Here is a 13,089-nt window from a genome sequence, read left to right as displayed (position 1 = left end):
ACTCCTTGGCCTCAGCAGAGGCTCTTTGCATTGATCTTGGAGTACAAAGATGATTGATTGAAAACAGCCTAACAAGGCAACSAAGAATACCACCAGCTGGGTGGGAGTCACTGGCAAATGCATAGATTTGCTCACTTACAACAGCTACAAATCATCTTGGGAGCAAGGCATATAAGAAGCAAGAAAAAGAGGAGAGCTAGAGCTCTCATACCTCTGTTTGCTCCAGAGGGCAATGTATGAACTGCGTGCAGGAGAGTGGATTTTATCCTCAGTACCAGAAAAAAAGTAGCTTTCAGTTTTCACTTTCAGTAAAASTTGCGTTCCRACTAATTTYCAGTTTTAATCTAATTYTCAATTTTTATTGGAAGAAAACTAYCATTTGCTCAAAATTTTGAACATCACATGAATAGCAAAAGGTTCTAAAGGAWTATTGAAGCATCTTTGTKTTAAAACAAGCATGTTAACCTACCTCTTGTCATCAGAGCAAGAGCTGCATACAAGTGCCCTTTCAGACACAGAAGGAAGAAGGGATTTGTGGTCTGAGCTGCTGCTTGAGTARGAAATAGCAAGCAGGTTGAAGTGGAGACCTCTTTAGCTGCAGTAAGTGGAGAGCCACCTCTTGAAGTACAGCAGTGAAGTATGTGCTGGTCTTCAAATGCATCAGTTTTAAGGCTTGATCCTGAATGATGCTGAACATCTGTACTCCCACCCCCAGTGCTGAATGTTTCCAAGATACCCATTAACAGTATCGAATTCGAACTTCCAAGAGCTGTAGCCATCTTACATTAAAATTTAAAAAAAACCCACTGAAGTAATGCATATAAGACACTGCAGCAATCACCAGCTTGGTTAAAATCTTCCATTTTCTTTGGTTCAACTGCCCTTGATTACAAGTATTATTTCTCATGCCATTTTTAGTAGGATTTTCTGAAGCTGCTGCCTCAAGATTAGAAAACAACTGAAGAAGTCTCTTTGTGTTGGCTGTGTTTTGGCAGCCTTCAGAGCTTCCTGAGAAATACTTGTTGCTTCTGACTCTTAAAACTGTAGTTGGATATCCATCATGTAAACATGAATATRTCTGACAGTGCCTGCCCTTAAGGAAAGGTTGTTAAAAATGGGAAGATGGGAGTACCTGAACCTTCTGCGMGGAGACAGTTCTGGGTGATTCTCCACAGAGAGTCAAGATAGCTACACTGCAAATGTTCTGCAAGCTTTCTGTTTCTTCAAGTGGTTATTTTCCGCATTTGCTCGTACTATAAAATTTTCCATTCTCCACTAGAACCTGTCTTAATTTACAATTTAAACTCCACATTGCTGCAAAAGCCATTTGGACTCTGAAATTACTTATCCAATAAGATGTTTGACTTGGTGGAGGTGATAAAAGTACCAGTAAAATATACACTAAAACAWAGCATGACTGAAAATATCTGAGGTTGATGAAAAGGGATTTAATGTAAACAGGCTCAAGCCTGCATATCTTCTTCCCTTTATACATTGTCTCTGCAAGACAGCGCTGAATGTTTTTTGACATGTATTTCGTTCACTGAGAAATTCTGTCTGGGACCACATTCATAAAACAGTCTCGTCTGGCAGGAAAAGAAGAAAAACCTTTTGTATTTGAAATCTTCATGTAAATTTGTTTTCTATTTCTCAGAGGGGTAGTGCACAGAGGCAAGAGAGAACATTTGAAATAAAATTAAAAACTTGTYTAATACAAAATAAAATTTCAGGACAAAAAAMAATCTGATTTAAGCRTACTGAAATTTCATKTATTTGTATAGCTTTCTTCAACAGYACACACTCTAAGATGCATAATAGAGGTGGTAGGAAGATTTTTGCAAGAGCCAAACTCTTTCCAAGACAAGTTAGCAAGGTTCTAGAGAGAAAAATCTGTAGGTCCATGATTTGCTGCATTTTGTTTATTTTTAACAGTGAGAAAAAAGTATCTAAATTCATGTATTTGTTGCAATTTCTTTTTGAGAAATAACTCAAGTAATTTTGTTTGGTGTTGGGTATGGAAAGGAAATATTTTCAAAGTATGTTCCATTTTGGAATGAAATTGCCATGTCTCTGACAATTGGAGAGGGTAAGCTCTGGGAACTCAGTCTTAAAGCAGCTTTCACTGACTAAGCATGCCATAGCTTTCTTTTCCACATGTGTTTAATTTTCAACCACATTTGGGCACACAGATAAAACAGATCTGTATTTTCCCTCTGAATAKCAAAAATTCATGGAAGATTAACATTCTCTATCTGAAAGATTTTTAAGAACAGAATACAAAAAAAAGAGGAAGTGAAAGAAGAGGTCATGTCATTTCCTGTCTTCATGGTTAAAAGGAAGAAAATCCTCAACAGTTTCCAATAGGTTTCTGGTTGGTCACTTTACAAAGAAAAATAAAAATTTTAGTTTTTGGTGAACCAAACCTGCAAATGTATTTCCTTCTCTAGGAAGCTGGCCATCTTTTGCTAGGCCTCAAATCTTTCATCAACAGGTGAAATCAGCACCTTTCCTGAGCACTCTGGATTCTCCATGCTGAAGAGAGTGTAGAAGAAACAAATTGTGTGGTTTGTTCTTTTTTGGGTGACTCCAACCCAAGTAGATGAACAACCCTTCTGCAGCTGTGTACGCAGCTGATTTCTTTACAGAGCTGAAGAGTAAARAAATGGAAGAATATTTACAGCACTGCTAATTTGAAACAATTTCAAAGYGTGAAGATAGAAAAGTTATGACCACTTTTGTAGACCTTACAGTTTCACCTTCCTTACAGCTGCTGRTCTCATGTTGGTCTTGCAGAAAAGCTCTGCATTTATCTGTTGTTGATCAGAAAAGTGTCCCAAAACATCTCCAGCCAGCAGAGGGTATTATTGTGGAAATGCTTGTTCTTACAGTTGTCGTGTGAGTGCTGTGACATCAGTACTCATATACTGAGAGCTCAGTGGTGRTTGGGAGAGCTTTTTACAGTTTGTTAGATTGCATCTCAGTGTTTCACTAAAACTGSAAGTTAATTTTGTGTGATGCCCGAGATCTGAGGTTCCAGCAGCATAAATGCTTGCAGTTGTGCCAAGTGTCTGCAACTTAGCGAAGTGTTCCCTGCATCAGGAAATGAGACCAGGCATCCTCAGAAGGATTGCTCACATGTTTAACGTTCATAGATAAGTCTTTGCAGAGCTGGAATCAGCATGGTTTGAGAACATAGTGGGATGATGATCCCCTTTATCTTGTTATATTTACAGCACTGCTTGTTCTGTTTCAGATGTTTGTGGCCCTTCTCTTCTGGTACCAGTTCTATTGYGGGTTCTCTGGCTCATCAATGATTGATCAGTGGTACCTGATCTTCTTTAATTTATTCTTCTCTTCTCTTCCACAACTGATTACTGGTGTGCTGGACAAGGACGTGCCAGCTGAAGTGTTAATTGCTGTACCTCAGCTTTATAAAAGCGGACAGAATATGGAGGTAAAAACTTATTGCTTACTGTAATTTCTTTCCTGAACATCTTTAGTTTCAACTGAAAACCAACCCTGTTCCCAAAGGGTATATGACTTCTGAGAAGTGTTGTAATTTTGCGGTATTTCTTATCTGAGTCAAAATGCCAAAAGCACACTTAAACAAAAGACAAACAAACAAACTAAACCCCAACCAGCCATATTTTTAATATGTGACGGGAGAGAAGGCTGGATGATTTAATTCAGCCTAAACTGAACACTGCCTTCATGGTCCAGGCTCACAAATAACCATAAAATTAAAACAGATTGCACCTTGTAGCTAGTGCAGGCTTTCACAGAATAACCTCAGTACTTATTCAAACCTTCAGACCCCAACCCTTTACAAAGACAAGAGAAAGACGGCCTTGGCAGTAAGCACGATAAACTTAGTCTCTGAGGGAGGTGGTCACAGATGACAGATTCACCTGAAATACCTGTTGAAAACACCTTGTCTTTTTATTGTCTTGTACAATAAAAACAGAATTGCAGGAGGGATTTAAGCCAAAACATTCCTGGTAATTACAGGTGCAGTGTGCTGTGGGTAAATCTTGCTGCTTGGCAAAACTATGTATATGGAGATGTTGCTTTGAAGGCAAAAGGCTTCTTAAAAGTGTCTTACAAAGCTGTGTGAGAGGACGCAGTAAGTGTTTTTGGCCTCCAGTGTACACCTGTGTTTGGTACCCCACAAATKTAATGGCATTGCTAGATACTCTCCTGGAAAGATGAGAGTYTAGTATAACTTATTTTAATCCATTMRTCCAAATTCTCTCTTATTCATCTGTTKTTTTCTGTTTTCCACATTTCTTCTGTTTCAATGCATCACACTTGAAAGATTTGTAATATTAATACATTCCTTTCGTACACATTTTTAGTGTGATCGAAATCTTGTAATGTCTTAGGGCTTTTTGGGACGTTATGTCCGCGTGTCTTCAGCTGGAAAACTGAGAAGACCCCAGGTTCACARTACAGTTATGTCTCATAGACAAGCCCAGATATCATTCTAAGTTTGTGTTTTTTAATTTATAGATTGTATTCTCTTCATAGTGCCTAAAAAGGCASTTTTAAAACTTTAAAATTCTGTTTCAGGTAGGATCTCTTTCAAAAAGAGATTCAGAGCCCATAGAATTATAGAACAGTTTAGATGGCTCTGGAGGTCGTCTGATCCAGACCCCTGCTCAAAACAGCTTCAAAACTAGATGAGATTTCTGAGGTCTTTTGTATTGACATTATATAAACATTAAATTATGTAAACATTTTGTCATTCATAAACTATTTTTCCTTATATCTAGGTCCCTTTTATGACTATCTATACCCCTGGAATACCATATTTCTTTAAACCAAATTGTGAGTTTAATATTGGTTTTAGCAAGCAATTTTATGCACACACTTAGAGATATAGATGTATCTRTATATATCTGTGTGTATATATRTGTTTTATATACATACTTACAACATAACATACGTCACGCATTCATTGCCTGTAAAAACCATTGTTGTGAATGTTCACTAAGTACATCTGCATTTTGTTTTCTCTTCTGCCCATAAATACCCTGTGCCTGTGCAGATGTGATGTAGAACCCATTTATTCGTGTTCTTAAACTTCACAGTGCTCCTCCTGAAATTGGTGGTCTGATTGTTGTGCATGAAATAGGGTACCTTCATAAATGTTTCCTGACCTGAGTATCAGATTCAAATTACACCCTCTCACCCTCTGCCAAGGTTTAAAAAAAAAAAAAAAAAAAAAAAAAAAAAAAAAAAAAAAAAAAAAAAAAAAAAAAAAACAAAAAAACAAAAAAAAAAAAAAAAAAAAAAAACCACCAAAAAAAGGGCAAAAGACTTTAGTCCCAGAACAGAGTGACTTGCAGGTAGATTCTTCATGCTTCATCCCCCAGGGTAGCCTAACTGATTAGCAAAGTTATGAGGCTGTTTGCCCGAGCCCTTAAAACCGCCCTCAAAATACCTATCCTGGCAAATGGCATCTTCGTTATGATCTTTATAATCAAAAATTAAGAATTTTTTTTTTTTTTTTGTGACACAGGAGTATCAGCCACACATGTTTTGGATGAACATGATTGATGCTATGTATCAGAGCCTGGTTTGCTTCTTCATCCCTTATTTTGTAAGTGTTTTGTTTATGCCATTCTGCTTTAAGCATTTAGAGGAGAACTGGCAACACAGCTTGGACTAAACTCTGTCTCCTTTCTTACAGACTTACTATGATTCAGAGGTGGACATCTTTTCCTGGGGAACTCCCATCACCACAATAGCTCTTTTCACCATCATCCTGCATTTGGCTATTGAAACCAAAACTTGGGTAAGGTACCCACAGCCTACATAGAAACTCATTGGCATATGCATAAACCTTATCTTATTGCCACCTTTCAAAAACATAAGATAGTTGCTTCTTTTCCTCAGCACGTTCTATTTTTAGCAAGCATTTTAAACTAGCATAAAAAAAATTTAAATGACATCTGCAAACAGCCTTGTAGTGTTGTATTTATTATAAGAATTTTTAAGTATACAAGGTACTAAATTCTTTGCTGTGCATGGATTTTCCTCCAGAAATTAAGGAGTTTTAATTAAATTAAGTCACAACAAATTTCTCAGAATATAAAGAATCATTGTACTTTTGTTGTTGTTTTTGTTGTTGTTCTTGTTCTAGACTTTCCTCCACTGGTCGTCTTGCATCTTCAGTATCRTTTTATTTTTCTTTGTGGCTCTGGTTTACAATGCTTCCTGCCCAGTCTGCCATCCTCCATCCAATCCCTACTGGACTATGGAAAGGCTGATGGGAGACCCTATGTTCTATTTCACTTGTATTATATCACCAGTGGTTGCACTGCTGCCCAGGTACTGTATCTTCTCTCATATTTTTCCTTATATGTAAAGGCACTTTATGCATATGATTGGGAAAGCAAGACACATTTCTTTTTCCCTACCCCATCTTTTGTTCTGCCTATTGTCATGTCAATTTTTCTCAGCAGCTGATCATTCCCAAGTCAGGTTGTTTAACCTGTTCTGTGTTCCTGACCACAGTGATGACAGACCACAGCTCCTGGCCATAGACCACAGGAATGGGATAATTGTAGACTGTTGGTCAAAACTCCTGTCCATGCAGAGGTTTGCTACCCTGTGAGGTTTTCTGTGATGCTTCTGGATTCAGTCCATCCTCACAAAAAATGCRCAGTACAGAAACTGTGATAGTATGTTGTGGACTTACTTGCTATTTGTGGATGTGGGAGGCTCACTCTGCAGACTTATCCCCATTGCCTTTGATTCCTGTTAAGGAAAGATGAAAGACTGTGTGTAATCACAAGGATCACTGGCTAAAGACACAGATTTATTGTTTGTTATTAATTGCTTGTTATTAATCAAAACATTGGCACAGCATTCAGACCTGTCCAAGCAAGTTGTCTTGTGTAGAGCACGAGAACAGCACAAAGAACTCTCTTATTTTTGTGTTGTACTTTTGTCTTGGATATTTTCTCTTAGTAATGTATTGGGTATTTCTTTCTTCCATTTCTTTTCATGTGCACGTTCTCCTCTTGCAGATTCCTGTACAGAACCCTCCAGGGAACACTATTCCCAACCCAGCTTCAGCTTGGACGCCAGTTGAGTAAACTGTCCCCAGAGACTCGCACCCAGCTTCTCACCAAGTTGAATGTAAAGGACACAACATGTCAGACACGACKCTTCACAGACAGCTTCTCACCGAGCCTTGGCTCAAATGCCAGTGATGGTTATAAGGCTAATAACCAAAGCACTCCTTTGCCAGCATCTCCTCAAACAGGGGAGTCACTTTTCCGAGAGCACACAAAGGCAGAGCACAAAACAGATCAGACTGCGGCTGCCTCTCACCAGGGTGCTGTGTTGCATGAGGAAAACAAGCTCCCCACATCAGCAAGTAGTCTGGAAAGGTCCATGGGATTTCATGAAGTTCGATGTGGCACTTCAGAGGTGGAGTCGTTGCCTGTGGGAGCAGCATTCCCATGGAGCTCAGCAGTTGAGCAAGCAGACTTCAGTTTGTTGAAGTGGATCACATCAACTCCGCTGTTCAGTCACGCTGGGACTGTCTTACAGGTGTCACCAAGCAGTTTACAAAATGAAACACAGGACAGTATGTGTGTGCTTGGCTCTTCTTTGGACTTCAAAGGCTTAAAAGAACAGAGCTCAAATAACTTGGAGGAGAAAATGAAAGGAACCCCAACTGATCATTGTAAAAATGACAATTCCGAGACCACCTTTTTATGACGCGGGCCATAAATATATTTATATATTTTCTATTTGCACACATTTATAGTGAGATTACTCTATTTGTTTCCTAAGGTGAAACAGAAAATCAAAGGTACAGAATGATTATTTAAGAATGTTTAAATACAGTTTATTGAAATATAAGAGCTTTAAATATAAAAAGAAACACTTGAAAGTTCCATTTATATTATTTTATTTTTTCATCTCATTTTGTAAGGAAATGCCTTCTCTTTATTTTTCAGATGCTTCTCTTTTATTCTGACGCATACTGTAAAAGCAAAGGATCTATCTACCGTGTTCAAAAGGGTTAGATTCAGCAACAATTATTGGTATCATTATAGGCCATTCAGTAATCAAGGAGGAAAAACCATGATAATAAAGTGTCACTGTATTCCATCTATCATCTGCTTGCCAGGGTGTTTTGTCACTATGGCAAAGCTATGGAATTACTATACACCTCTCTGTAAATGTTAACAGYATCTTACCACCACATTAATAATACTGGTATTTTATAAATGACAMCATGTTCTGATATTGCAGCCATAGCATTTGATGTGTCATGATAGAACAATAAATAAATGACCATCCATATTGCAAARTGACTTCCCAGTCTGGCATTAATTGTAACTCAGCCCTTCCCTTGGAGTAGCTGGTGTTTGGCTGGGCATGGCCTTACATCATGCTATACAAAAAGGGTGCTGCATGTTTGTGAGGGAGGATTTGGTGGCAAAGAACTGGTGCATCGTGTCTGCTGTAGTTTGAGCTGGGAAGCCTGTGATCTTCAGAGCTGGAGCGCTGCCACAGCCGCTGCTACTGAAGAGATCTGTTCTTGCTATGGGGTGAAGGACTGGCAGAGTGGAGTTCTGTGAGCACCTTTGTTTTGTTTCAACCAGRTTAAATTGAGTCCTTGGGGGCAGTGAAGCAGAATGACCAGCTGTGAGGGTACATGCTGTGCAGAGGTATGTGAGCCCGGTGTAAAGCAGACTGGCTCCAGTCCCAAAAGCAGGAAGCTGCACTGCTTTCTGAGGCTATGCCTGAGCCAACCTCACGTGTTTGTAAATCACAGACTGCCACTGGTGYATGGGTGTGCAGCTGCCCTGTGCCAGCCTGATGGATCCCAGGAATTTAGTCTTGGAATGCTGCTTGGTTCTTTGACACCTGCCCACCATGACCACATATGAACTGTCTGCTGCACTTSTTTTCCTCACTCCCTCGCTCAAATGGCCTCTGCATTGCTTGCCATCACTTGTGTAAGGCCACAACTTGTTCGTGCCACGCTCTGTGCCTGGCAGCCTGCCTCCCATGTGGATTGCCTCAGCGTGGTGAGACACAGTGCCTACCATCTGTCACTCGCTAATCCACTCCGGATCTTTTTTTCCCAAAGATTTATATCCACTGGCCTCTTTCCCAAAGGCTGAATTGGTAATATGATGCTGTAAAATGCCAATGAAAGGAAGAGATGAAAGCAATGTAAATAAGAGCAGTCAGCCTGTAAATATGTTACCCTCATGAAACATGACACATCAGCATGTAACTAAACTGCGTTTTGGGACTAGAATTGACTAGGGGACAGGGCAAAGGCACTAAGGGACTCATTGTTGCTGTCTCCTGTGAACAGCTTTTAGCATCTGATTGAGTTGAAAAAAAAATGAAGCAGAACTTGTTCTTTTTGCCCTTGAGTTACAGAGGAACATGGGTTWATATGTACAGGTTTTAGTGGAGGAAAACACACTTACTGACTCATCTGTTGCTGGCTGAAAACGTGTTGGCATTCCTCTGCTGTATTAATTGTTCAAGTGACCACTTGGTTTCCATGAAGGCATCTGCCCTGTCGGTGCCAACACGAGCCAGGAGTGTGGGTYTCCACACACACCTCTGAAGCAGGGGCAGATCCCATCCCCTCAGAGCACTCYCCACTCTCTGGAAAGGGAGCCTGCAGGACTCAGCTCCTTTGCAAAGGTCTCTAGCTGGGGGAGGCAGCTCTGTGTTCAGAAATCTCTGCTTGCTCTGCAGCCTTTACAGCCTCAGTAGTAAMTGTTGGGGTGACTTTGCAGGTAATTGTTTGCAAGTTTAGCTGGCTGAATTTAATACACCCTGTGCAGGGATTGCCATTGTAAATAACTTGACTGTGTRGAGATGCAGTGTCTTTTAATGTCAGAGGAGAAATCAAATGACACTTTGAAAAGTGTAAACGTTGCCATCTGGTTAGAAACCTTGATCTGCTTGTGAAACAGGATCTCATGGAAGGACACAGTGTCAGATGCCAGGTGGGCAGAGTTCATAGGTTTGCAGGATGTTAAATTCAGTCTAAGAGCGTCACAGGGTCATAGCAGGAGCATGCCAGGGATGTCACAGGTGTGTGCCCTCAGTTACTGCAGCAGCCCCAACAGCCAGCTGAAGATCCYTTGAGCTTATTGCCTCCTCTGCATCTTTTCACAGCAGGGTTGGTGTCCTACAGGCATTCACAGGATTTGCTGGCAGCAGAAAGGGCTGGARCATCACTAGGCTTTGGCTCACAGCTGTATTCATGATACTCTTCAAAAATAACTTAAATTCCTCTCTGGCCATGCCTTTTTGGTACAAGATTCTGTTTAGTTGTTGTGTTTTCAGTGTTTCAAAGATTATTTCTGTGGGTGAGAGGTAGAAGAGTTCCTTTGGGACTGAGAGGTGCTTATGCATGCCAGAGAGATGTGTTAAGTTGCCACTGTGAGTGTGAGCTGTACATCTGCATCATATATTTAGGGAAACTGTAAATTTCAATCCTCAGCTGCTGCAACCATCACAGCCTCTCCAATATCTGCAAGCTGACTTATCCCAGCTGGAAATCAGGCCTCCATAACTGCTCTATTTTGAAATAGAGCAAATTAAATAAAWTTTTGAAATAGAAATAAACCCACGTAGAGACATATTTTGAAATATCTAAGGTACTTATACTAAAAGGTAAAATATCTTTATTATGGCAGCAATCCCTCAAAAATTAATTGAAAAAAATAATTAATTTAATTTTAAATAAACCARATAATCTTGCTGACCCTACTGGAACAGGTGTGCCCATGGATAGGTAGGAAGATGTGCCAACAYGTGCCAAACCCACACAGTGAGTTACCTGGAGGCCAGAACCAGGTCAGCTGGTGTCACCAAGCAAGTTATCTCAATTTTTTTTGAGAGATACATTGTAAAATAATATAAATAAAATGTAATCGAAACTACAGTTTGGACAAAAAAAAAACCAAACAGATTTCTCGTTTGGAAAGAAAATATTAAGCAAATTAATTATTTACATTTTAAATCAGTTTTCTCTTCAGCTGCCAGAAGACAAACACATCAAAGCATGTTACTTGCTGGGCTTTAGGGTTTGTCAACATTTTGAAGCTGCTATTAATATTTGAAACATTTTAGCTAAATAAATACTAATTGCCTTCTGAAGCTGTATACATTGGTTTTAATAAAATAGAAATAAACTTGTAAAGTTATTCCTGTTGGTGCAGTTGAGCAGTTGTTACATCAGGCAAAACAAAGCTTTAAATTCCTAAAGGCTAATCCCCAAAAAGCCTGCAACTATTCATTAAAAGATTCCACAAGACAATTAAACAATACCCGTGTTTGGTCTTTTACCAGCAACAGGCCCCTGTACAATTCTTGAAATATTTGCACTGAATTCTGCGAGCACCCCTCTGCTTGACATTGCTGGCTGAACTCGTCAGGATGAAATTAATGACTGGGAAGAGAGCAGTGAGTTAAGCATCACAGTGTTCCACACTTTTTAGCCTTATTTATGTGAACCAACCTCTCAGTGRTTTATCAATTTCAAAAATTTCTTCCAGATGTATAAAGATCTTTTAGAAACACCCAGAACTCTTCTATCATGTTGGGTCTCTAATCTCAGAAATTGTATCTCACACATGTGCCAGAGCACTAGAACTGAGCATATAAATGTCAAAACCAAAACAGGAACAATACCACCTTCCAGTGTTTTTTCCAGGCTTTTCCAGCTACACATCACTGCCTGGTGTTCCCAGTCATGAATCTGCTTGCCACCCTCCTCTGCTGGCTCTGGAACCACATCCTTACCCCCTGATTACCCCCTGATTACCTGATTACCCCCTCAGACCTTTCCAAATTATTCAGAGACTTCTCTTGCTTCTATTCTATGACKTCCTCAACTACCTTGCAATGGATTTTGATTTATCATTTATTCACCTCCAATTCACAGTCTGTGCTTGCTCTCAGTACATCTCCTGAAGGCTCTATCCTCTTCATCAAATACTGCTTCATTGTGCCTTRAGACACCTTTCTAGTGTCATGCTCACCTTTTGCTCCACTCCAGGCTTATACACCCTAAACACACACAGCCTGATCCACATACAGAATATATGGAGGATTTGAGGAGGTTTACTCGTTATATTAAAAAGGGTTTTGCACGAATACCGGTTTCAGTAAATGGAAATGTTCAGCTTAAACTGTCAGAACTGTGTGTGCTTGAGTCATCTGGGAGTGACAATTCATAAAACATAAACATAAATCTGCATCAAAACTTGAACTAAATAAACACATTTTTAAAAGTTTCATGTTTTTGCAGAACTTGGGTCTCTATCAGACTGATGGATGCCGTGGGCATTTTTCAGTGCAGCATTAAAGGCAGCCGTGTGCTTTTGCAGTGGAGCACAGGTGCCAGTTCTGAGCAGTGCTGGTCCAAGCCATGCACTGTGGTGGTGCAGTAACAGGAGTGTGTCAGAGGCACTGCAGAAACCACSAGGGGCAGGGTCACACCGGTGAAAGTGGGGAGGGAAAGGCACTGCTGTAGGCTCCTCACAACTCCCACAGCTGGTGGGGAGATAAGGGGATCTTCAGAGCTTCCCAGCTAYCTTTTTCTGCCTTTGCAAAGGCACATCTCCCCTCTGCTTGCTGGTGGACTTGACTCCATCAGGCTCTAATTTCCCTGGAGCTGCACCACAAGCAAATTGGTTCCTTGCAGTGGAGAATGGATAAGGGGGCTGRAGCTGAGCTAATGCTGACTCGGATGGAGGTGGGTCGGTGCTTACTGTGCCACCAGGAACGTGCTGGCTGTGCCCTGGGCAGGAGCTCTCCCAGGCCAGGGACCAGGGCAGCTCCCAGTACTGATCCCTTGGTTCCTGTGTAGAAAACCAGAGCGGGAGCCATAGCAAAAGGACCCCATCGCCCTCCCAGGGCAAACAGCCCTCCACTGCTCACTAGGCTGAGAYCACAAATTTACCTGCAGTGTTCTGGTAGTGACCAGAAAGGGAAGCAATAGATAACATGGCAGAGAAACTTCCTGCTCCATTAGGAATCGCCCGTGCCGCTGCATAAATACCTCCACATTTCTCTCCCCTGCTC

General features: G+C 40.5%; 1 protein-coding gene across 1 annotated transcript in view; it reads left to right on the top strand.

The window, feature by feature from the left end:
- The window catches only part of ATP10A (ATPase phospholipid transporting 10A (putative)), a 114,377-nt gene extending 102,133 nt beyond the window's left edge, over nucleotides 1-12,244 (top strand). Inside the window, exons 17-21 of the mRNA XM_057368086.1 lie at nucleotides 3,254-3,454; nucleotides 5,522-5,602; nucleotides 5,693-5,797; nucleotides 6,146-6,333; nucleotides 7,035-12,244. Of these exons, the coding sequence (XP_057224069.1) occupies nucleotides 3,254-3,454; nucleotides 5,522-5,602; nucleotides 5,693-5,797; nucleotides 6,146-6,333; nucleotides 7,035-7,734 (1,275 nt within the window). The 3' untranslated portion in view covers nucleotides 7,735-12,244. The remainder of the gene's footprint in view (nucleotides 1-3,253; nucleotides 3,455-5,521; nucleotides 5,603-5,692; nucleotides 5,798-6,145; nucleotides 6,334-7,034) is intronic.
- Nucleotides 12,245-13,089: the final 845 nt, after the last annotated feature.

This window comes from Malurus melanocephalus, unplaced genomic scaffold (assembly GCF_030028575.1).
Source record: "Malurus melanocephalus ecotype Western Australia unplaced genomic scaffold, MMel_1.1 scaffold_88, whole genome shotgun sequence".
NCBI classification, from domain to species: Eukaryota; Metazoa; Chordata; class Aves; order Passeriformes; family Maluridae; genus Malurus; species Malurus melanocephalus.
This window is presented reverse-complemented; position numbering and strand designations above follow the sequence as displayed.